Below are 27,007 nucleotides of genomic sequence, written 5' to 3'. Positions count from 1 at the left end.
GTTCTCATTATCTTGGTGGAATTTTGCTACAATTAAGAGCAGGATTTTGTTAAGATATGTAGAATTTTAAAGAATCAGGAGTCTCTCATTGGCAGGTACTTGAAAGAATTCATTTATTTATTCAAATAAATCCTGTATCCTTCAAAGTGTGGCAGTTACGTAATCCCAAATTGACTATGTATGTATGTTACTGCAATTAACACAGTTAAGAAACTTTAAAAGTTTACAAGCACTTGGGGTCAGACGAAATTTGTATATTTAACCACCACAAAGAAGGAAAACAAAAAGTTACAAAGTTTTAAGTAAAAATATCAACAATCAACAAGTTCATAAGGTTCAACAGTTCCCAATTTCACTTGACACCATGCTAAGCATTGTCCATATGCTTGTTTACAAAAACCTGGTGAGCAAACGCCAAGTCTAAGGTTTAACCTCCTGTGTCAAATCAGATATCTGAAACTGTGCCATCTGTATTGTCATTGTGTCCAATGCATTGTTACCTATGCTTAGTGGTTCCAGACAATTGAAAGTTCAGGTGGACACAATTAATCGCGTGCACAGGTGAAAGCATTGAACAGACCCTAGAATTGCAGCTAATAATCTGACACATTTTGTTCGACCCAAATTTTAATTTTACAACTTTATGGGCAGATGGTCAACAAACTTTTCAACTTTTTTCAGCTTTGGTTCCAAGCTCTGTGATTTTGATCCATATTTTGTGAGCACTGTATTGTTAATACTAATGGCAGTGGAGATGTCACTGAACATTTAGAGTGATCAGTGACGGCAAGATCTGAGACGATCTTTTATAAGTTTCTCAGCTACCTGCGCTTCAGGTTTCACCAAAGAACATTAGCCACAAAAGATGTTAAAATAATGAAAACCTTCAGAAATCTGACAAAACATTAATAACCTTAGGCTGGGTTAAGGGAAGCAAAGTGGAGTGCATGGTGAATTTCAATGTTTCTGTTTGTTTGGTCAGACAAAGACAGATGGAGGCAAAAAAGACATTTGTATGCAAACATGGGGGCTCATATAGCATGAACAAACTGGCTCTTGTTATAACTCAAGAAAGGGCTATACTTGCTGTCAAGTTGTTGGGCATTACTCTGAATAAAACTTACCATAGTGTGCTAGTATGAACTATCTGCATTACTTGTTGATAATCTATTTTTCTCATCTCTTTTTCAACAACAATCAGAACCACACGGCAATCAGAAACATAAACCATTGAATACTAAATATTAAAACTTGGCAATTATGAATTACTTCATGACCACATTCCTGAACAATTGCAGATACTTTTCAGTTATGAAACAATATTTTATTCAAAATTTCTTTTGTGAAGAAGAAACAGAATAATGATAATTGTTTTTGAAAACTGCTTTTATTGCTGGTTTTGACAATGCATGCACGTTATAATGACACACAGCAAAACAATTTAAAGATGACAGCAGACAGATAATGAATATATTGTAAAGAATTTTAAAACCTGACAATTTGTTAGAACTTGACAAAAGCTTAAATAGGGAACTGAGGTACTCTCTTCTGTTCAAGACCTTTTAAGCATTGTTTTTAACACTGATTTAGTGACACAATATGTTGCAAAATAACAATACAGTAATTATAGGATTATGCTGGGTATTACTTAATTTCTCATAAAATTCATATACCAATACCTATATCCTGTATAAAACCACAGGGCCTTGATGTAATCTTGCCCTTATAACAGGGTATGCACAAGCTAATATGTCAACCCAATTAACCGTGATGATGGATGTTAGATGGTACGTGATTTGGAATGAAGTACTTTCACTCAGAGCCTGATATGACACATTCTTGTTAGTATTACACAATGTATAGTAAGTGGGAATGGAATGCTGAATATTTACTCAATTTGCCAATTTTTAATAGAGTATGTGTGATTGTGTACAATTACCCCAGATGCATTAAACAGAACAGTTAAAGAAGGAAGACGCTATGAAAGAAAACTTGAGATACTTGTGGGGTATATCATTCATGTAAATGTGCCGTACCATTGAATATCGTATTACAAATCTTCTTGACTATACTTTTAAGATTTGCATCAAAATACATGTTTTTTCTTTCTTGCACAAAGAGATGTTGCAAAATCCATCACATTTTTATGTGTAGTTTTTACTTTGCACCTCATTACAAATTCAGATTTTGTCAGCCATTAAAGTTTACTTATTCTTGAAGGAATATATAGTGTGACATGGCTGATTTACATACATATCAACCCCCTCCACAGGTAGCAACAGAGTTGTGCTAGGTTGTTTATCTAGATTGTAGATAGAGACCAGAAGTAAGAAAAGGTAGATAAAATCCTGATAGATCTCCTATAGCAAATACATCATGTGCCACCTGACCCCTTATCTGTGCCTAACATTTCTGAGATCAAAATCACAAGTGATTACAGATTTTATATACCTGGTAGGTCTGGGTAAGGAGGTTTTTATTCCAAAATTGGAGATTCAGAGGCATAGCTTTTGGCATCTGCAATAACTTTAGCCTTGGCCATAACTTTTGAATGGATAAGTGATATATATGGCTTCCATATTTCATATGCGTATTCCTTATGACAAGACCTTTCTTTTGGTATGAAAATATTTGACCTTGTGGCCTTTACCTTGGATTTTTGCCTTCTTTTCAAAAACTTTAACCTTGGCCATAACTTTTGAATGGGTAGTACTAGGGTTTTCAATTAAATCAAATTTCATATGTGTATTCCTTTTGACTTCTTTAGGTAGCGAGACAAAAGATTTGGCCTCATGACCTTGTCCTTGGAGTTTGACCTACTTTAGGTCTATATTAACCATTTTCATACCAAAATTTATGGAGTTTGGCCATATGGGGGCATCAGTGTTTCACAAACACATCTTGTTGTCAAAATTCTTTGGTAACTATAAATAGATAATAAATTGTAGTTAATTCCAGGTTTAAGGGTTTCTTAATTTGGAGAAAAAACATTCCCTGCCATGAAACTTTTACTTTCTGTACCTGAATCAAGATTTGGGTTGAATAAATATTATGGTTTGCCTAAAATCAAATTATACAGTGCAAACCTGTAGTCAGAGAGAAAGAGATTAATGTTGCTTCAGACAGTGCAGAATGCATTATCCCCTATTGACCATTGGCGATAAATGTGACAAGCAGATATTGTTAGTGGTGAAAGGCTTCCAGACAGACCAGACTGTCACACCTGTTGCTGGAGGTTTTGTTGGAGATTCAGCAGCTGCGAAACCTGTGATTGGTAAAATTGTTTACCTGGATGACTAAGTCATAGGCGTAGTTTTTCTGTGACCATAATTGTCATAGCTATTTATGGTGTGTTTGGTTACCTTGGTATTGTTTGTAGTTTCGTTAGGAATTGATTCATCAATGAGTGAGACTCATTGGGAGCATCATTAGGAATTATGCAAGGGTAAAATGTCGTATTTCAAACAGAGTATAAAGGTGAGGACATGTTACAAGGCTGTGAAATGATACCTGGTACATAATGTTTATTGATTGGATTTATTGATCAAAGAAATTACAGGCAGTATCATCTCATGCATGAATGCACGGAGAAAATGTTATATTTATCATATTTTCAAATGTCCTTTTAACATTATATGTGGAGAAGAGTTGTGACACATTATGACAGGGGTGCTAGGTGAATGTGGTACGGTTGATGATAACTCCAGGATTATCAAGCATTTTGATCATCTAGTAATGCAGAGCATTTATATGACACATTTGTTAGTACTAAGCTTCAACACCTTCAATAGCATGCCCCTGAGCCAAGAGAATCAATACTATTCAAAGACTTTCTCCTAGGTGTACAATTGTCAAATTAAGTGAGAAATTTGTAGAGGTATATGTGACCTCAAGCATGGTACTATTGAATTGAGTGAGAAATTCCAGCTAGAATTTACATCTTTCCAGAAAGTTGCAAATTAGATCAAACACCTTCCAATGTCAAATGATGGGTCTGTTCATAGTTGTGAGAACACTTAGTACTAGACATTTAGAACTGTAACTGTTTACATAAAGGCCCAGAGCTAGTTGGAATCCTTTCAGTCAGCTAACCAATAACACTGTATCTTGTTGTGTGTGCATGGTGGATATATTACCAGAGATTTGGTCATAAAATTGTGATGACCATCAGTTATGGGTGAGGAGGTGCTTCATATCATGTATAGAGGGACCACAGAGAAGACAGCTATAAAGGCATAGCTTGTTGCTCAGTCCAGACTATTTACTGAATAAAGCAGTGTTACCGGGTTGGGTTTTTTCATACTATAAAAGACATTTAACGGGTTAATAGAGTAAGGGTGTTGTATGATATGTAGTAGATCAACTCAAAAGTTGTCTGTATAGTCAATATGTGTTTTAGGTATGGAGGTTAACTAGCTTGCCGTTCAAAATTAGTAATTTGAAATAAGAAAAACCTGCAATTTTGAAACAACTCGGAAAAGGTTCACTGCTCAAAGCATCTTCAGATGTTTTCACATGAAAAAAAATTACAGGTGAAACACTTTTTTTTCCCATAGGAAAAGATATAATTATTTGAACTAGGTAGACATGAAGGAGGCAATTTGAAAATGATGTAATTGCAGTGAATTCTATCCTCAAAGAGGATAATTTTGTTGAGAAGCATCATAATGGACCCATCCAACCAGAAAAGTGCACCTTCAATTGTCTGAAGAGTTAGAAACTTCCAGCTAGAAACACTTCAATTTCACTTTATTGGGTAAACAGCTAACTGTTCAGAAGAAGCCTGGGGAGATGTTAACAGTTTGTCAGGTTGTGGTCTATCTCTCTACTTCATTATGTTTGGGACATTTAACACAAGATCATTGCTAGGGGCAGCAGTAGGATTTTTTTTACTATGAGAAATCTAAAATGTACCACATGAAAATGGAACTTAAAACTGAGCTTAGGTCTTTTGGAGTCAGTTATCTGATAACTTCAGGCTGCGTTCTGACACGAACATGAAAATGTAGAGAATATGACTATGTCGCCAGTAAAGAATGCATGGGAATCAAAAAGATAGATTAACAAAATATTGTTAATAATTTTCTTTTAGACTTTGCTCAATTTTCAGATGTGCAAAACGTTTTGAAGGTGTGTGTATTACTTGAACACAATTGTCACTAATAAAAGATGTACCAGTACAAATTGTCCTTAATAGATTACAAGGTGCTTCTCCCAACCTTATTAAGAAAACATGACAGAGCAGGTCTGTATTACATGCTTGGAGTCATCAAAAACTCATAAATAGCATTGTATACATGAAATAATTATTAACACAAAAAGTATAAACTTGTTAGAAATGTTTGACATTTTGTGAAAAAAGAAGATGGGCTTCATGCTTAAAGAAAATGAAACCTCAAGATTAATTCTTCAAAATTGTAACATGTATTTGATACATCACACCTATAACTACACGTTATATATATTTTAGCAGTTGCTTTTATCATTTGAATGATGCTTTATCTGATGCTTAATGAATGCTCAGAAAATGGTATTTGTTGTCTGCATCTTCCCAAGACATTTTATCCAGGTGTCACCAATTCCCACAGGTGTCTACATATGGGCATTCTCAGATTGTTACATCTCAATCTCACAAGGGGAGGAACACGTTTAGTTTATCTTGTTAATTTCTAGATTTTGTCACCAATGTACAGCCATGTACAATGTCACTTTTCAAAGTCTGCTGTAAAATAATGGGTCCTTATCATCATTTCACTTGCAATGTCTCTCTCCCCAAAAAGATAATCTGGAACAAGGGAGATAACACTGTGTAAATTTATAACTATGGTGGGTTATAAGTGTAAGGTGGTAATGATTGATGGCAGGAAGAATTTTGTTCCATATCACACAGTGAGAGATAACAGAACTTTTACCTCCTTTATCATTGGACAAAGTGCACTGAAGTATCCCAGGTACATACTTAGATAGAACAACATTTCACCTGTGAGGGCCATCATAACTGGCAATACAGGACTGTTAAATAGCTTGTTTTTCTGGTCATCCTTGAAATGTATACACTGAAACTGAGTCATATTGGATTTAGCATGAATCACTGTCCTTGAAAATCATAACTGCCAAGTTATCATGACCTTTTCATATACTACATTATTCTGAACCAGAGGGTCAGACCTTGCTGCCTCAGCAGAATTCACATTCCATTCAATTGCTTTTATCAATGAGATGCCTGAATATTAATTAGAAAAGTTGTACCTAAACTGCACAAATTCATTCAGAAATTGGTGCTAATTTTAGTAACTGACTATTGTTGTATGAATAAAATTTCTCTTTGAGAAGCTTGATGACATCAGTAAAAGTAATGAGCGGAAATCTTACATGATTTATGAATGGAATATTTGTACTAATGTTGAAGTTGACCCATTTTGGAAAGTCTAAAAAGAAAAAACTGTCGGTTTGTATTTCCGGTGATCTCACCTAGGGACACCTGTAAGAATTACACGATAAACTGAATTGGGTCTGATTAGGAGAGCATTAGCAGTAAGGCAGAATAGAAAGGAAACAGACTCTTTGGTTGGAGTGTTTGCTTTGCCTGAATGTCTATTTGTGCTGAGTATAGTTGGCTTAAGGTCCACCCCTAACACTGATTTCCTCGTTTGTGTTTAAAGTTTATTGTAGAGCATATCTCACATTAGCTGGAGTTATGAGTTAGTATTGTACAAGTCAAGTGTAAATTTATAATTTAGAATTGTATGATTCAACAATACAGTGTAAATTTATAATTTAGTATTGTATGGTTCATCAATACAATGGGGTATCAGAACGCTTTCAGATTGCCCATTAATCTATAAATTTTCAACTTCATGAGGTTTGAGGGAAAATCATTAAGAATGAATGATTTTGTCTCTTAACTCAAAGATGCCACACGTGGGATGTTTAATACCCTGTAGTCTATTGATTTTCCGTGTACTCCAGGCATCTCTTGTGTCTGATATTGATGGGATCTTTTCATTTTACCTGAAATGACAGAGACTTTTGATGAGCAATATGATCATTTCATCAATAATGGACAAGTCTGCATATATGCAAAACAGAAAGGAAGATTGTATCTTAAGAACATTAATGAAATAAGATAAAAACCATTCTTTTTCTTCATAATCTTAGTATCATATGGTAATCTTGCATTAATTGTTTCATTATTTCTAATAATTTTTTAGTAAGTGTACAAAGTGTAATAAATCATTATATTGTCTTGGATTTATTTCAAATGTTAATTAAATCAATGTACTGAATATCTGAAAAATTAAATTTTGTAGGTTTTTTGGCACTTAGATGTATTTCGTCGAAGTTACAGAAGATTATCTGGCCATTTATGCATGGGAAACTCCTGCATCTTCTGTGCATTAAAGGTAAGAATTAGTTCATAATGCAAATGAATTGGTATTAATGTATTGTACTCCACATATATTGTGCAGGTGCCTTGAAAGCAGACAAACTCATATTTTATTTAAGGTGTGCATTGTCCAATTCAGAGGCTTTGTTTGTAGTTTAATGCATAATCATCATCCAAGATAATGAAAAAGGTAGACAAAAGAGTAACTGTATTTTTTGGCTAAGGTAATTTGCACAGCCATTCATCCATTTACCACAAGATTAGGCGCGACGTGCAATTACTCTTAATGAATTTCCTATCTTTACAATGCCACAGACTATTAGTAAGAGTTTTAGTCATAGGAAAGCAGAACCACAACATTGCATGTAGCGGTCAAAGCGTCTTTGAATTGGCGATTTGTGGGTATAGTACAGACTTTTTATTTGACTATAATTCTGCTTTAAGCTCCATTTATGGCATTAAATCTCCAAGCCTTGGTTGAATGTTCATGTGTAAACCTGCCCAAGGTGATCACGGAACAAACAGCCACTTAAAGATAAAAAGACGGGAACGGAAAAACCCAAATAAAAGCAAAAACCCAGTAGACAAAACTCACAACAAATGTAAACATTCAAAATCAATTTACAAGTCTGTGTAATGATTACTGGACGAAGCCAGAAATGTACATAGGTAATGGTTTATCAATCAACGAACAAATTCAAAAAAATAATTATTCTCTGTTCAGTTGTCAACCCTAAACAATGAAATGAGATCCCTATCTATGACATGCTGAAGTTGTTTAATTTCTGTTTTATAAACACCAAGGTACTTTATTTCTGTTTGCCTGCCAAACGTAAACATAAGAACAGAGGTGCATGGCGTAGGTGTTGTGATCGTTCATAACATTACATAGAGTTCTTTGTAATTCTGAGAAGCACACCTGACTCATTCTGGCCATTAGTAAGACCTTTATATCTCTTTGTTAAAGGGGTGGGAATCAATTACAAATCAGAGCTCCTAGACAAAGCCAAACAACATGCATGATTAAGGAATCAATTTCAAATCAATAATTAATTCTGATGAAAAAGTGTAATACATGCATGTACTGCTACAAAAGAAAGGTTGATAAAAATCACTAAATCAGTTCCACTGGAGTAACGAAAGACAAGAGTTGTGTTTTTATTTGTTTTATACTGTTGTTTCGTTTTTGTTTTGTCAAGTATCAGTAAAGTAAAATAGCACTTTAAAAGACTAACAACTTGATTAAATTTTCGTTAACTACCATCTCTACAAGATTCAGCAATAAGATAAGACAAGGTTGTCAGACTTTGATCTTTGTTTAAAGACATCAGGTGTTCGGAGATTGATGTCCTTGTATGTGAGGCAAAAGTACAGTATCTCCCCAAGGATCAGATCAATTCCAAAGATTACACCTTACTTTTCACAGATATTTGGTATAGTTTCTTACGCAGACCTAGAAATTGGGAAATTGTTTGTTTTATTTTATGCTTATCGTATTAAAAAATCTTTCTTGACATTTTACAAGTCAATGCAGGGGATGATTGGACTGTAGGGTTCTGCTGAACATTTCAGAATGGTGTAGAAGGGTACACAAACAGAACTTTAGAATTTCTTGAAATGAAAAAATATAATGACATCTGTATAGAATAAAACACTCAACCCTTTAAGCTTTTAATCTTGCATTAAATGAAATTTCTTAATTGAGCCAAACAGGTAATGGATACCCTTATCAAAATGAAATTGTGAAGGGAAAGCTAATTTTCAACTCCATTAAAATGCTAGTTGACCCATTGAATAGAATACCTGATAGGTGTTAAAAGTTTGCCTTCTAGGTTTTGAAAGATAGGTACGGCTTTTGTTATTGGACAGGTGGGATTTTAGACCATACAGGTGAGGCTAATTCAGACAGATGGTCAGTTGCTGAGTGTTCAGATGTGGAGTTTTCAAAAAGAAATCAAGAACATAATACATTGAAGTCTTTTGACAAGTGTCCACTCGTTTGCTATGAAAATGCATACTAAGTGGCAATATGTGTCAGTAAAATAAGTTGGTATGGATTTCAGATGAAACATCATGCATACACATCAAGTTTTCCTCCCTTCTTTTAAACTTAAAAGTGTTTGTGCATGGTCTTTGTGTATATTTAGAAAATAAGGCTTGGAACCCTAGCTTGGTATATACTGTTCTCTCCTCTCCATTGCAGGTCATTTTTACCCAGTTTCAGTATAGTGATCAAGCATCCTTACCTCCTGATGCCCTCCGCAGAGCACTAGCTGACTCGTTCACAAACCAGCAGCGCTTCCAGCTTGGTCACATGGATGATGCTGCAGAATGTTTTGTACGTGTCTTTATAGAGAGACTCGGTTAGAAAAAGCATTAGAACAAACTTTGTGTTCCAGAATTGTTTGATAGTGAAATATTGCATGTTAATCAATTTTTCATCATTAAAAACTTTCATGTCAGTGTTCATGTCAGCTTGTGAGGTAATTGGCTATCAAAGGCTTGTTGTGAAAAAATAGAAATCTTTAATGAAAATATAGGTTTATGCCATATGTGGTAGTATTGACATACACTTGTTCTTGCAATTGAGTCTCAAGTGCAGAGCAAACACTAAGGTTCCGTGAAATCAGACAATTATAAAATTTGACAAAGCACCAATATCTGAATCCAATATTTCAGGAAAATATTTTGAGGAGGATCCATTTTCATGTAGCCAATGCATATCACGAGGACTCCTGTTCAGCTCCTCATTGTTTGTCTCACCAGAAATTTACCATGACTATTTTTGATCAGGTACAGTATCAAGTAACACTGAACATCAATTCCCAGGTGCTAGGTGTTCAACTTTTAAATGTGTATTCGAAATTGTTAAACCTGGCTGAATTGAAAACTTCTATCAGATGCAAATAAGTTTTATAATAGTGGTAAAGACATGGAAGAGATTCGTGCAGTGAAATTTCACTGGCACCTGGGATATATTAAAAACCTTATTTAAAGGAAAGATATAATTTTTTTTTTATATAGAGAAAAAACCTTTAAATAAAGCAACTTTTGGCACAGTTTCATGTATCAGCTAGATATTCAAGTGTCAAAGTGACAATAGATTTCAACATAAATTGTCAAATGATAACAATGATATGGTTAATTTTCACTGATGTATTTTCAGTTGGTTTGTGTGTGTGGTGCAAGTTCGGAACCCCTCCGATTTCACGAAATGGTTCATTACATTACAACAAATGCCTTAGTGTAAGTATGAAAAGACGAGCCCAATAGTTGTGGAAGAAAATTTAATCATGGTTTCAAACCATGAAAGGAAATAACCACACATGACGGGGTGGAAAATTTGAGTGATGAATTCAGATTCTTTTTTTTTTTTTTTGTTTGTTAATTAGTCCATTGGGATTTAAATTTCATTCAACAATGAATTAAGTTATTCCAAATCTTTTGAATAGATGAATTTCTTTTCATTACAAATATGCTATTATTCCAATATGTTTACGAAAGAAACTTATACTCTGGTATTCAAAAGTGATGATGGTCTGTCAGTTTTTGTCAAAGAGAGGACTGGTCTAGCTGTAAGATGAAGTAGATTTTGCTTTCCTACTATATTTTATAAATTATAGTAAAACAAAGAAAATGAAATCATTCCCACTATTCAGACAGGGCAAACATGATAACACATTAATGTGACCAAAAGTAATTTAGGTTTTATGCAAATTCTAGAAGTTGATTTACATCAAAGGTAGCATATAATGAGCATGAAGTACCACTGGCAATAGGAAATTGATGAATATCAGCCATTTATAGAAATCTCCATTAGTTGGCTGTTTTGCTGCATTCTAAGTAGAGAATGTTAATGCTGATCAAGACCCAGTAGGCTGCTTTATACCTTAGGGTGTAACATTATCTTATTGTTCATGGCAGGTCCCAGTATCGATCCATGCAAGAGACTGGGGACTTAATTCATAATGACCGATTTGGACTCTTGCTGAGAAATGGATGTGCACAGGGTGATATCCGAGACTGCCCGGTAAGTTAAAATTTACATAGTAGGCAATGTTTTATATAATGTTTAAAGCTCACTTTCCCAAGGGAGGCATTAAATTACCATTAATTTTAATTAGTAATTGTATACCCTGGCTGGGCATAATGCTTTCATTATTGCTCCAGTTTATTTGGCATACTTTACTGCCACAAACCCACCTTTGGTTAATTTGATATGTGAAATATTATGCAATACATAAATTGAAGTTCTATTTCAAAAACTATTTCTTGTTAATTGTGGAATATTGCAAAAGAAAAAAAATAGATAAATGAATAAAAATTAAAAGACATATTTACAGAATCTTTAAATGGTAATATCTGTAAAATGCACTAGTATACGAAAAGCTGAAAATATAAATTGACTCTTGCTTTTTCCAGTTGAATACTTCAATGTAAATTATAGCAAACAAATAATGATAGGTTAATCCTTCTAAAAACCAAGCAAGCATGGACATTTATGACAAATGAATAAAGTTTATGACATCCTGGGCTTGTTAATGCAGGTAGAAATTTGAAAATCTTTAAACCTTTTACTCCTATCTAAATAAGGAGATAATTATCATTGAGAGCATCAGCCCTCTGTAGCAGAAGACTGATAATGTTAATAAATCATTGCAAAACTAATTAAAAGTTTCTCAGGTAAACTGAAAAATGGAGAGATAAATGGAGAGACAGTCTTTGATAAAAGTGCCCTGAATGTTGCTTTGTGTTTTATGATGGAATGGGTTTTCAGCTAGCAGAATGGCTAATCTCCATATAATTATTATCTTTCACCTGTTTCCAGGACAACTGTGGAAAGCGAGTCCAGATAAGGAAGACCCTTCTTAATTCCCCTGATGTTGGTGAGTTCATATCTTCAGCTTCATCAAGCACGAATGAAAGAGTCTGGCTTGATTATTAATGTCAGTCTGGTACAAGATGAAGAAGTCGGCAATACTCAATACTTGGAGACCTAATATAAATCAATAGCTGGGAGTCTATGTGTATGCACAGGACTCTTCACACTGCTCATATAATGAAGTTTTTTAGCCGATAAATTCAAAGCTGTCAATTTTACAATCTAAAAATTATGTAATTTTGTAATTTCAGTGAGTATTGGACTTGTATGGGATTCAGAAAGGCCGGAAACTTCAACAATTACAGATGTCTGCCGCTGCATCGGAACCACCATCTTACTACAAGACGTAAGTAATGAACATTAATGGAATCCATTTGATAATCTATTAGTTGGTCTAGACATGAAAATCTAAATGTATGACATTTAAAACAAAAGATTATGAAATTTAAGGAGCAATGGAAAGAAAAGGATTACTGGGTGTTACAAATTCAAGAATTTAAAGGATTTCTTTTATCTCTGTGGTCTATTGTTTTATGAAAAGGAATGTGAAAAAGGAGTTTAGAAAAATGTCAGTGTTATATTGAAAGCTTTGAATATTTTGTACTTGAATCTTTTGATAGCTCTTTCACTCTGTGATGTGTAAAGATGTCACCAAGTTGCCACGATTACAGTTGTCTGCAGTTGTCTGTTACTATGGAAAACACTATTCCACTTTTGTATACGACACTAAATCCAGTATTTGGAAATACTTCGATGACGCCACAGTGACGGAAGTAAGTAATATCCTCAACAAGGTATAGGCCATGAGAATCATGCAATAAAAATGTTCGCCTCTTCAATTTCAAATGTGAAATTGTCGTGACCACAAGCCTTTCCCAAGTTTAAACCTCAACTATTTATCTCTTATTATCTATAATTCAACACTTCTTACAACAAAAAAAACAACATTTTTTTAAATTCATATCATTTAAATCTTATGATCACATGGGATAATCAGTATTTATTGGTAACAGGCCAGGTGAAAAAATTGTCATATCACGTCCAACATATGGCTGCTAAATGTCGGAAAACAATTACCATTGACATACGAGACTCCAGATTTAGACAAATTGATGGGAAAATCAGGCAAAGTGCATAATTATATAAAGAAATGAAAATTTGACGTAGGGATATCTGCTTTTCAAAAAAAGATTTTTTAATGGATTTACATTTGCCGATTTACTTCCCATGATCAAATTACATGTAATATACATTTATATAGGTATCTTGAATAGGCAACCTGAGATGGATTCGAAGGCCATATTCTGTGTCTTCTCTCTCTTTTCATTCAGTTTGATGTATTAGAAAGTGAGGAAATTAAATCCTTTCTTTATCTGACATTAGAGGCTGTATTTAATACTTCTGTACAATTTATCCACATGCAATGGAAATGGGACAACATATACGATCTAAAATAAAATCCAAAGAAAATATAATCAGTCAAGAGTAAATAATTTGATATCTGAGGTAAAAGTGATGTTGAAGTTAAAAAAATATTCAATTGATTCCATAGTTTATCTTTGATGTGTATATTCAATTTAAAGGGATGGTTTAAAACAAAAATTTCAATATTGATATGATAATCAATACACTGCCCTTTTGTGAATCATGTTAAGAAAATTGTCCTATACAATAGTTTCAGTTTGCTCATTAACAGGAAATAAATATGACATGTTGCCCGTGGTATTTGGTTGACAGAGTCACTTCTGAAGTCACTGAAGCAGGAGGGACCTGTATATCTTGTCTGAAATAATGGGAACAAACTGCTACCATCCTACCTGAATATCATCCAAAGATGTTTATCAGTACTGTTTATGTCACATTTTGGGGTTTTCCCAGCCAGCAATGCATTGTTTTGAATAAAAGATTTCATGTAATTATCATTATGTTTTTGTATAGATTGGACCAAGGTGGGAACACGTTGTTGATAAATGTTCAAGAGGGCGTTACCAGCCATTATTGTTATTGTATACAAACCCCAACGCCAGCCCGATCTGCACTGATACTGCTCCAAAGAAAAGAGTTATGGCCCCTGGTTTTGGGACTACCTCCAAAGGTCAGTATTGGTGGGCATAATAGTGGTATTTTTTTAAGCTTGGTCTACATTGTAATAAAGAAGGAGTTTTATGGACCATTTAGACTGGTTTGTTATGTTTTATTAGTCTCTAATGGACAGACCTGGGACATGAATTGACTGTTTTAAATTGTCTTTGTTACTCTGTATAAACAGATAGAATTATAATATGAATGGCTTGTGTTTCTTCCAAAAGGAATAATAGCTTTATGTATTTCATTAATCAATAAACAAAAGATTGGTAACTGGATTATTTTCAAAAGGTGTCGCATAGGATTTGTGTAAATAATTCATTTAGTGCAGGTTATTATTCCTAGGGAGATTAGTTGGAAATTTGGGGACTGTTAAAAGGGGTTTCTAATCAATATAGCTAATCTCATATTTCGAAATCTATCACTACACAGGGAGTCTGGCAGTAATTTGCAACTGTTATGTTAATATTTCAAAGCTAGAACACAAGTGATACCTTTGAAACGAAATAATTAGCAACACTTAACATATTGGGGATACAGGCAGAAAATGTCACAAATGTGAATTTTTCATCAAGTTTGTAAACTTATATACCTGGAGGTCTTCAAAATGACATGGCATGAAATTTGAGTTCTGTGGTATATAAGTAACACATGCCATTATTAAACTGATAGGTGTATGTAGATAAAAAAGGAAGGAGTATGCACAATTACTGCAATTACTTTATTAAATAAAGAATAAGAAAGGTAATTCAAGTTTTCATACTTCTTTTGTAATGCACTATTCTTGCCACTGTTTCATTTTTGGATGACTAGATAAAGTGTCATTTTGATGGTAAGTGCAGTGAACAGTGAGGAACTATGATTTTCTTGGGGGGATTTAAAAATCTTTATAACGTGTGTCAGCCATCGTGTTTTTTGTGTTCAGAATCTTGACAATTAGCCTGATACAGTGATAGAGATGAACGAGCTTTATACTTGTTGTGTTGATGTGTCACAAAGGTTATCTGAAACGAGTCTTATTTCATTATGACACGATCTCAATGAGACAAATACATTTTAATTAGGATTTTGACGTTGCTGCTCAAGTAAAACTCAATGTTGTTTTTGAAATGTTTTTCCAATGAGTAACCCCCCCCCCCCTTCCACTTTGAAATGGTTCTGGAGGTGATTCTTATAAATCATTATTTATATTTTGTATTTCTTTTTGAAGATTTTTCGGTATTAGTTTTATGTCATGAGCAGGTTGATAGATAAGGTTTGATATCTTTAATCAATGATCCGCATCAGTCTAAAGCAGAAGACAGCTCATAAAATTCAGAATTTCTCTCAGTGCAGATTTTTCAGTGTTTACTCAAGCATTATAGAGACCCACTGTTAACGTACTATGAATGCTTGATGAGTAATATACCACTTCCGGCGGCCTTGTAAATCAAGATTTCATTATATTCCTATTATACCTGTAATTTTGTCATTTTACCTGTACAGGTGTGACTGAGAGGGAGAGTCGACCAGACGGAGGCAAACAGTCACGCTCCAAGTCCTCATCTATTGTGTCTCAGACTAGTGACCAGATCAATCCAAACAACCCCAGGGTCTACAATCCAGACCAGTATTCACCTGATGCAGACGGACCAAAGCAATCCAGCTCAGAGCACCGAAGGCAGCCTAGTTTTCTCATAGCAATTACTGGGAAGAATGGAAAGAAGGTTAATTCTGAGTATGCTGTGCCAGTAACTAATGCGCCAATCAAACAACCTCTTCCTGGAGGTCAAGTGAAGTCAGAGCAGGCTTACTATACTGACAACAGGTCTGGGTCACAGAGAGGCTTTGTCCAGCGTGAGGTCATAGAGGAGGATCAAGTGGATGGATATACTCTGTCCACTAGTGACCAGTATAGGCGTCCATCACTGAATGCACAAGATGGAACCACTAAGTATCCACCATTAAACTTTAACAGAGTCAGTGAAGTTCAGAGGAAAGAAAGTTTGAAGAAAGGGAAGGGAAAAGTTGGAGTGGATGTGATTCGATATCAGGTGGATCCGCAGAGGTCATCCTCTGATTCAGACTCTCAAGGTTACAGTGATACTGGTGCATCAACCCCACCTTCACTGCCACCTAAAAGGCTGACCCATTCTCAGAGTTATGATGACTCTCCTGCAAATCTTTCAGCAGACCACATTGATGTTAGGCAGCATGTAGTAATGAAACCTAAGCCCAGTGCTGCTCACGCCCATGATTATGAAAACATTGAAAATTTGATTCATACACCTGTGCAGTCTGGATTGGCTACTTTACCAAGAAACAAAAAAGGAACTAGATCAAATGCAGGTCATCACTCCAGGCAAAGTTCTATTACTGGAGATAATCCTGTGAATAATTCCAGACAATATTCTTCTTCTCATAGTCGTCAGAGCTCCACAAATACTCTTACCGAGTCCTGCCACAGCAGGCAGAGTTCGTCAAACACTCTGACGGAACATTCCCGCCAAAATTCCATGGTCAGTGAACATTGTGACTCCCATTCCATGACCTCTAATGGTCAGAATTCTGAAGCCAGTTCACGTCAGAGTTCCACAGTCAGTCAGCATTCTGACATCATCAGTCAAGTCAGCAACAATCACATCTATCAAATGTCATCTGCACAGTATCAAAGACAGAAGTCTTCACCAGTTATCATGAGTAATTCACAGTCCAGCAAACCAGGAGAGCCACTGAAGAAAGAAAAACCACCAAAACCAGCAAAACCAGACAAGAAAATTGGTGTTTTAAAGAAGAAAAACAATGTTTCACAACTAGAGACACAGCCTCCTCCATTGCCAGACAAGAAGAAACCCCATTCACCTGAGTACATTGATAGGAAGGTGGTAGAGAATGTGCTGAAATACCAAAGCAAATTGTCTCGACAGGGTTCAACCAACAGCAACATGAGCCAAACCAGTCAGAGCAGTAACACAAGCTTCGAGTCTGACAATTTCAATATGAAAAACTCACCAGAAACCCAGTTTGACAACTTGTCACTAGAATCTCATAGGGATTCTGGTTATGGAAGCAGTGACAGGAACAGTTCTAGCTCTACAGGAAGCTCAACACTGGATCCATATACTCAGTACTTCCTCAACAAGAGCATGATTCCTCCCAAAACCTTCAACCCACAAGCTGTGGCCGAAAATATGAGGAAATTCATTGACCCAAACTACCAGGAACCCCAAACAGTAATAATGTCCCAGTATGAAAATCATCAGAACTATACTGCCAATACTTATGGACCTTCAAATGGTGGAAGCCACCCAGTGCCATCAGAGAAAGGAAAACTGTTTTATCCAGTTGTAGATGGCTTTGGAAATCCTATTGAACAGTCCAGGCAGCTTTATGATCCAGCTATAGTTCGTTCACACCAGGGCAAAGGTAACCTCTCTCAGTTTCTGCTTTGTTGATAACTTTTGTGTCTATACCAGGTAAACAGAAGAAAGAGTCCTTTGGTCCATTGAAACATTTTCATATTTCAAATTGAATTTTAAGTGGGTCTTTAAAGTCATTTTATTTAAATGAGATGTTCAAATTTGATACTTGGAAATTGATTACCCTTGTGGCCTGCCCACTGAAACCCAGAGCCACGCGAGGGACATTGTCAGGGTTTTGGCCTCTGTCCAGACTCATAGTAATGGTGTTCACTCATGTGGAACCCAATGTTCTGGGTCCAGGAGATGTGCCTTGTCAATATGAAATTCAACAAACAGGATCAGTGTATTGCAATTTAAACCTTAACAAAGGGATAAGTACCACTGTGGGGGCCCTATATCATTTACAGATTTAGGTTAGATCAATATATGGTGCTACCCATTCAAGCGCTTCTTAGGATTTACCAGTTTTTTTCAATAGTGGGTATAGAAACTAGAGCTCAGAACCCAGATGTAATGTAAACAGCGATATTTAATGAGTTCTGTCTCCTCAAAGATAAATCTCTCTTTCTTCAATAGAGTTATTAGATGATTATAAGACATGGGTTGGGTCTTAATCAGTTTTTGATTATTATCTATTTATCATGTTAGTAAATCCACTTGTCATCCTACGTGTTTATATCAGCTCATTACCCCCAGGCTCTAATGATCATTTTATTTTTTATATGTATTTGCAGATTTGAATACACATTATGATGGCCAGTACAGTTATCCCAACAGCCACCCCACACCATTAAATTCTAGTTACCGCTCTACTGAAAATGGACAAGCCAAAAACCTAGAAGGTGAAATTGTGTTTATAGAAATAGATAACAATCAAAAGAATTTTGTAATTTGAATGACTTCACAGATGAATTATGAAGGAATGTGTGAAATCTGAATATGCCTGTTTAGTTCAATGTACATTTCAGTGTCAGTCAAAATTAACCCCACAAGGTCATGCTTTGGTTACTCACCAAATTCACTCAATATTTTTCTTTGAAGCTTATTTCTATTTAATTATTTCATACCTCAAAAAGCACCCACAAAAGATGGAACTCAAAACTTCAGATAAAAAGAAGTTTATAAATTTTTTTATCTCTAACAAGACACAGTCATATACCATTAGAGTGCTTGTACATGACTTCAAGTATATTTATAATGCATGTTGAAATTTAATAAAGATTTAAGCATGTTTGTACTTACAGGAGACCAAGCATCAATGAGTGAATTCAGTAGCATTTATCAGGCCTCAGAAGATCTCATGGACCATTGTGTCCTGGCAGAGACCAATGGGAATTTCCAAGAGGCCATACGGCACTGCTCTCAAGCGATAGGTATAAATAGAAACAAGCTGTGCCAATTGGCAAATGTCTTAGAATCATGAACATGATCGTGAACATGGACAATGAATATTGGAAAACACCACACTTCCCCATAAGAACATTAAATTTTTTTAAAAGTAAGGGGGGGGGGTAATTAGAATTATCATTTGAGATACTTTGTATAATGATATGCATAATGTATTACATATTCTGTGATTGTGTGAATTTGATAGTTTTAATGTGAACTGGAAGAAAGAATGTGTTTCTGTTGCAGAGTGCCTAAAGAGGGCTATAAAAATCCCTAATCTCCCTAACCAGTCATATACATATGGTCAGAAGAAACACAACTCATGTCTTCTGAAGGTGCGAAGTTTGCAGAAGAAGGCAGCCATGATGAGACAAGAATCTAACTCATCTAGTACGAGTTCTGATAGTGCCCGCTCATCACCTCTCATTGTTAATAGGTAGGAAACACCTTAAACCTGACCTAATAAAATCTGTTCATAACAGACAAAAATACTACCTATAAAAGGTATATACACACCCGTTATCTTGTCTATCTCCAACTTTTCTCTCTGAAAGACAAAACTTGCGTGTGTGTAGATATCAGCAATCTTTTCATCAGACCATGAATATAATTATCTTGTCATCTATATAAGGAAGCATCTTTGTGTAACCTTATATTCTTCATGATAATTCGCAATGTTTCCTCAGGAATTTCCTATTTGTATATATACTTCTTCCTGCTGTATCAAATAACATGTTAACAATAGCTGGACATATTGTTTCTATCATCATTTAATGTTTCCACTTTTCAGTAAAACCTATGGTGAAGATGTCAACACCCTTAACCATGCTGGCAAACCTACTGAACCTTGCATCAACCAGAATGTTGCAATGTTGCAGCAGACTGCTGTTCACTCACGGTCAAGTTCCCGAGATTCAGTAGACAGTGTAATAGAAAACAAGAACTACCGAGGCGAGAGGCCAAGTAATGGTAGCTCCACAAGTTCGCAAAAACAAGGGACTTGTAATTCTAGTCAAAGCAGCAGGACGTCAACTAGTGATAGGACACTTATTTGTAATTCAAACAGTTTAGATGTGTATGGGACACTTCCAAGAAAGGGCAAAGCCAATAATAAAACACAAGGTGCTCCCAGCAATTTTAATCAACAGAAAGGGATGAATGGAGGTCGAAGTTCAAGGTCCACTACTCCAACTGCTTTTGACAGTAGTTCCACAGACTCTGAATCACAATACCAAATGCAGATGCCTGCAAAGCCACAAGTTGTAACAAATGTAGCAGAAATAAGGCCTCTTCACAACAATTCTGGACCATTGAGAGCAGTGCATTCACAACCCAACATGTATGCCCACTACAGCACATCATCATCAACTACCCCTAGTTCTGTCCCCGAGGTTTGTAGTTCCTTTGCCGCTCAGCAGATGACTGCTAAGGCTCAACCAGTGCTGCCACCCAAACCCAAGCAGACAACAGAAAGATCAATGTCTACACTTCCTCCTAAAAAGGAAGGGAGTGCTGGGTCATACCAGAAAACTGTGACCTACAAGGCTGGTAAACCAGCCTTTGTTCCTTCATTGCCGTCCTCTGTTCAGTTCCATTCTGCTACCCTCAGTAGTTCTAGGCGCCCCCTTAGTCGACACGCCAGCTTCACTCAGCCACGCCCGGTGTCTGAAGGCAACACCTCGGTGTTCGGCACTCGGACACTGGAGAGATATGCTTCACAACCTGACTGTCAGAATCTTGCTTCTCTGCAACCTGATACAACAGGTACTAACACCCTTCCTGTTCCTGTTGGCCCCTTATGTTCATAAATATTCCTGTTGGCCCCTTATGTTGATAAATATTAATGATCTTACAATTGACAAGTAATGTTTTAGATACTTTCCATCTAATGTAAGAAGTTAAGTATAAAATACTACACTGTTCATAGGCAAACTAGTTTATAAACTAAATATGCAGTACTTAATTCACTTCGTTTAAAAAAAAAGTTTGCTTTCAAAAGGAATTGATAGGCCCTTGCCTTTAATTTTGCAACAAAAATAGAAAATCAATTTCCTAATGTAATGAAAGTTGACTTTACTCTTTTGGCATATTCAGTTGTAATAAGTATTAATATTGAAAATTACTATTTAAACTTGTGCTTCAAAAAGTTTATTCAGTTTAATAAAAAGCAAAAGATTAAGTGCTTTTGAAAACATCTCTTGTCATTTATATAGCCTCCAACTGTATTTAAAGAGCCACTGCCCTCATAATTAGTTTTAAAACCCCAGCTTAATCACAACCTAAGGCTATTAAATCTGAGGCAAGTAAATACAAAATTAAGTAATGCTATGTTTCTTAAAAATTATTTGTGAGAGGTTATTTATGATCAGATTATCTTTAAAAAATCAGTTACTTCACATTTATATGTCGTGCATTAATTCTTTTGTATTTTCTTAAACTTTACAAACAATCTTTGATAATTATGCTAAAATTTCAATACTTCCAAGAGAGTTTTTTGAATTAATACGACTTTACACTGTGACGTACACAAAAATGATAAATGTATGTATACAGTGAAAGTTAAGACTGCTTGTCTTTTAATGTTAAACAGATTTATGATGGATCAGGTTTATAATCTTTTTTTTCTTACACACCATTACTTATATCTTAACTAATGAATTAAGTTTTCAAATTCACAAACTTTAAAACACACATTTTCAGATTGTATTCACTCTCACTTTATCACAATCTAAATTGGCATTGTAATATCAGTAAATCAATTTACAAACCTTAAAAATTAACTAATTTTCACATTTAAACAAACCCAATGATTTTAGTATCCAACAGAGAAGGGTGTCGGCTGTGAAATTTCCTCTGTAGATGGCTATTTAGTGATTATACATACATTTTCAATTTATCTGTGATGTATATACAAGTGTTGCTGCAGACATGTTTCCATTTCTAATACTAATATGGTTCCATTTCTTTTTTAACTCTGCCTTTAGCAGGCTGTGCTAATGTGGCTTGGAAAGATGGTAAATCTGTGAATTCATCAGTAAGTAACAAAGGCAGCTGTTGTGTTGTGGTATCAGTGGTTGTTTTCTTGGCTTTTAACTGGATATAGTGGGTTGTCTTCCCTTGACTGCTTTTTGTTGTGAGCTTTGCAAAGTATCATCTGCACATTTTGCTTGGAAAATGGGAAATTCTTTATTTTCACATTTTTAATACATGTATTGTCGTTTCCTGCTTATTTTATCCGTTCTTGCAAGCAAAGTCACCACAACATACATCATCATGAAAAATATTAAAGTCCTAACTTTATTGTACATAATGTTAAATATAGAACGAGGCCAAAAACATAATATTTGACATGTAACATTCTATAGTACATGAACTATTTTCTATAATGGTGTTTCACTCGGGTTAAAAGCCTTTAATTTTTTACCCAGTTGGTATAATGATTTATGTGTGGCAGGAATATAAATCAAGTCATTATGCTAATTTCCAGAAAGGTTATTTACTTATCTTCTTGCATGAGTGACCATGAATGCTTTCCTTTTGGCGCCATCATGGTTTCTGTTTACTGGTTCCTGAATTGGTAATTGTTGATATCACAGGAGTAGATGACAGTGCATTTATTCCTGTGTTATGTGGAAGGGATTGAGTAGTGTTCAGAACTGTTATAAGACTATGATGATATGCCTGAAGTTGACTCCGACAGTCAACAACTAATGTTACCTTGCTGACCTATGAAACACAAATTGTTGATTTTGTTACCTGAAGGTGTAAATAATGAGATTGTGAGGCCAGACAAATGAGTCCTTTACATTGCTCCAACCTTTACACAGTAAAAACTGAACAACCATTTCTTTGTTACCAGTGTTAAATTGGGTCTCAATGAATTTTCTTAAATATCGTCCAGTTTTTCAAAAGATTATAAAGAAAGACCTATCAATTTGCTACAAGCTTGCACAAGAGGAGCTCCAAAATAAGTATAAAATTAAAAGCAGAATTATATACAGTTTTCATTTTTGGTTTCTTTCTATGATGATTAAAAGTTTTCTTACAAGTAAACCAGTTTATCCATAGTTCCCCTAGGTCGGTGTTGTATGTTGGCTGCCTATTTCATTAACTCTGTGACACCTGTACAAAAACCTGAACTCAAGGGACCTTTATAAACTTCTTTGGGTTGTGTCAGTGCTGCTAATTATCGATGGCTTTATCTGGACCCCTGCAGATCCATCTTTTGAATTGCAGCACCTGATTGCTACCTGTGGACCGATATCTCCTAGTTTGAGGAAATGATTGGAGAGGTATTAAGAGTTGATGTTTTTTATTTGAGTGGAGAAACATTATCTTTTTCCTAAAGAACAGATTAGATGGAGGAAGGCAATGGTTGGTCAGTTTTCTGGATCTAATCTGACATCATCTTTCATTGGCAGATCACCCCGCAAACACTCAATGTAGACTTTGTGGTGTGGCACTGGGATTAGCCTTATAGCTTTAAAATTAACTGCAAAATAATGATTTGATATTAACGTCAACTGATCAAATTTTCATATTAATGTTCTTTTTCGGTGATTGTAATATCTAATATTGTTTTACTTTTGATTTTATGGTCATTTAAATTAATTTTTGTTTAATTGGATTTTATTAATAGTGGCTAGTATTAATATGAAATGTATTCTAGGTTTCATAATAAAACTTAAGTTTATATTTTTAATTCAAAGATGTAATTTTCTGCTATTCATTCCTCAGGAACAGCCATCATTGCAGGGACACTATTCTAAAGAGACAATACCTTTGTGTTCAGTTGGCAGCCCAACCACTCCCCATGGATCCACCAAAGAAGAATCCTCAGAAGGAAGTGAGGTCCGACCAAGTGTGCGTGATTTGGCATCCAGATTCGGCAGTATAACAGTCCATGACAGTCATGCTAGGAATTCTCACCCCATCAGCAAACCCCCCAATCCACCTCCTCCAAAAGGTCTAGCCAGCAGACAAAGGAGCAAATCAGAATCAGACTTTCGTAATATGCAGGAGGAACGGCCAAAGTCTGTTCTATCCAAGAAAAAGAAGAACAAAGGGAATGGACCAAGGAAGTCTGTAAAATTCTGTGACAATATTGCCCTCATCTCAGCTGCTGATGTTGATGGGTTTGGCATTTTGCGAAATCCTGAGGAATTGCATGCTGGGTATGTGAGTGATGAAGAGGGTCACAATGGGGGATTTTTCAGAAGTGCATTTTCGGACAATGACCTGGAGGAGGGGGACAGTTCTGACTCTCCAGTGGAAATTTACGGAGGGGAGGAACCATGTAACCTGTGCGGGAAAAGGGGGGTTGCTCCAGGACACACTTTGTGTTCTCAGTGTCAACTCTACATGAGGAAATTTCAGACACAAGCATAATGATTACATGCAGTGGTTATAAAGGATAATTCAGTAAAACATTGATATTGTGCTATTTTTGCCTCTTCTAGCAAAAACTGTTATGCTACCTGCCACTTTGTAGATATTTTTGTTTACATTCAGCAAATGTACACTGATGGGGGTGAAGTTGTTTGTAAGTCGCATTAGCTAGTATACTGCCAAACCTGAAAACCTGCAGCAATGGTATCTGTCTCGTATGTGTGTATATTTTTTATATATATTTTTCATAGTAATTAAAAATTCAACATTCTGAAGACAACACATTCAGACACTTTATGGAGGAAGACTAGTCAGTATGTGTCTTTTACTAGATTTGAATATGCAACTTAAATATCTGTTCAATTCTTAATGGATACTTGAAAATTTCAAAGACATAACATCTCTTTGGAGTCCGTCCATCAATAGGTAAAATTGTTAACAGAAAGAAAAGAGCCATATCAAATGTTTCTGAAGTTTTAGAGATTTCATCATTTTTTTTTTTTTAAAAAGACAGGGAAAACATGTATTTAGATTTATATTCATGTTGTATTCTACAAATTTTTTATGCATTGTGAGAGTATATTTTAAAACAACACATTTTATGACATTTTACATGTTAACAAATTTTTAACTGCCATGTTTGTGTCTAGATTTGATCTCAATGCACTGGGTCTGTGAAAAGTCCTCAGAACTGACTGAAGAAATTCTCTTAAATATCTTGGAGGATGTAGAAGGAAATATCTGTAGTCAAATTCCTAATCTCCATTCAGTTTTCAGAACTTTTCAACACAGCAGGAGCAAGTTGTTAAGTTGTATGTATAGTTTGTACATATCAGATTTAATTTGTTGTACATTGTTATGTAAAAATACTGTCATTCCAAACATAGGCCATGCTTCATTTACTCTATATTGCTTATCATATGAAACAAAACATATCAAAATTTACTAGAAAAATAAAAAATTATGAATTTATGTCACGTATTGAGTTTTGACTACAAAAATCTAGAGAGGGTACTAAATGCAAAGGGGCATAACTCTGATAGTGCTTGGATCTGCAGGAAGAACTTGTAATGAAATGTTTTTGCTATGAGAATGTTTTAAATATTTTCTCAATTTCTTGAATGATCCATCGAAGATAGTATAATGTCATACCAAAATGACCGGTCATGGTAGCTCAGTGGTAGAGCATTCGCTTTGTAACTGGGAGGTTGCAAGTTTGAGCCCTTCTTGTGTCGTGGCTGCATCCAACCTAAGACGTAAACATAGGTAGTGATTGCTCCTTCACCAAAAGCTCGGCATTTAGAAGCGAGAATTGTGGGTTCTTAAAAACAGGTCCCGTGTCACAGCAGGCGTTTACACAATAAAGAACCCTCACTGCTACGGCCCTGAGCACTAAGCATAGGTCCCCTCACTGCTACGGCCCTGAGCACTAAGCATAGGTCTAAATTTGTGGTACTTCACCTACAAATGGTGACATCGCAATGTGAGTGAAAAATTCTGGATGGGACGTAAAACAAATAACCCATCATATCAAAAAAGTCTTCAAATAATTTTAAAAAACAATATAATATACTATATAGCATCCTGAAACATGTGATACTATGTAGAAAGTTGTTCCAATTCCATAGTCATAGCATAAAAATGTGTGATGGCCAAAAAGAGGCAGTTATCCCCTGTGCTAGGCACCAGGGAATGATGTCATAAATTATAGGAAATTGCATTCTTATTGGTTGTTAAAATTATAGAGGTCTGCCTTTATTCTGTTTAATTAATTCTAAAGATCCTCAAAGCACAAGAGTTTTCCGGATTTCCATACTCTTCAAAACTGGACCGGTATAAGTATGCTTAATGCAGGCACACAGTCCACACATTAAAAGAAAGATTGATTGATTGTATATTGTTAAATGTCCCTTCTGAGAATTTTTCATTCATATGGTGACATCACTATTGCCGTTGAAGGGCTGCAAAATTTAGGCCTATGCTCGGCGCTTACGGTCTTTGAGCAGGGAGGGATCATTATCGTGCCACACCTACTGTGACTCTGGACATCAGTTATTGCGGTCCCATCCGAAGAACCACCCCATTTAGCCTCCTTTTACGAAAAGCAAGGGGTACTGAGGAGCTATTCTTACCCAGATCCCTGCAGGATTCAAAAGAATCAATCGAGCTGTTTCTTTTAAAGTCTAGTGCGTGCATCTTGTTCAAGTGCCCCTGCGCTCTAGCCTTTAGACACTACTAGAGGACCAATCCTGATGCTCATTCTGTAGAATATTTCTTGATGCAAAGTGTGTGTTGATACAATAGCTAGTTCATATTTTTAAATGATTTTCTACCCCACCCCCTTTAGAGAAACATTTTTCAAAATATCTAGCCATCAAAAGATAATGGGGTTTTGCTTAATGTTTGACTTAAATTAGGACTTGAAAGATACATCACTCTCTGAGCAAGACGATTTGCCAAGATGGTTTTACGAAA

The 27,007-nt window shown here is 35.5% G+C and overlaps 1 protein-coding gene across 5 annotated transcripts in view; it reads left to right on the top strand.

The window, feature by feature from the left end:
* The window catches only part of LOC125669610 (uncharacterized), a 31,383-nt gene extending 5,879 nt beyond the window's left edge, over positions 1–25,504 (top strand). The window contains exons 3-18 of one of the 5 annotated variants that reach the window (XM_048904248.2): positions 7,311–7,403; positions 9,591–9,725; positions 10,067–10,180; positions 10,554–10,633; positions 11,312–11,417; positions 12,216–12,273; positions 12,521–12,615; positions 12,890–13,042; positions 14,208–14,364; positions 15,840–17,759; positions 18,490–18,597; positions 19,000–19,128; positions 19,391–19,580; positions 19,935–20,908; positions 22,129–22,178; positions 23,882–25,504. In XM_048904248.2, coding sequence (XP_048760205.2) covers positions 7,311–7,403; positions 9,591–9,725; positions 10,067–10,180; positions 10,554–10,633; positions 11,312–11,417; positions 12,216–12,273; positions 12,521–12,615; positions 12,890–13,042; positions 14,208–14,364; positions 15,840–17,759; positions 18,490–18,597; positions 19,000–19,128; positions 19,391–19,580; positions 19,935–20,908; positions 22,129–22,178; positions 23,882–24,532 — 5,013 coding nt within the window. In that variant the 3' untranslated portion in view covers positions 24,533–25,504. The remainder of the gene's footprint in view (positions 1–7,310; positions 7,404–9,590; positions 9,726–10,066; positions 10,181–10,553; positions 10,634–11,311; positions 11,418–12,215; positions 12,274–12,520; positions 12,616–12,889; positions 13,043–14,207; positions 14,365–15,839; positions 17,760–18,489; positions 18,598–18,999; positions 19,129–19,390; positions 19,581–19,934; positions 20,909–22,128; positions 22,179–23,881) is intronic. The other 4 variants (XM_048904249.2, XM_048904250.2, XM_048904252.2 and 1 more) reach the window with 4 other exon arrangements.
* Positions 25,505–27,007: the final 1,503 nt, after the last annotated feature.

The sequence above is a fragment of the Ostrea edulis genome, chromosome 4 (assembly GCF_947568905.1).
Source record: "Ostrea edulis chromosome 4, xbOstEdul1.1, whole genome shotgun sequence".
Lineage (NCBI taxonomy): Eukaryota > Metazoa > Mollusca > Bivalvia > Ostreida > Ostreidae > Ostrea > Ostrea edulis.
Note: the sequence above shows the minus strand (reverse complement) of the source record. Positions and strands in the feature narration are given on the sequence as shown.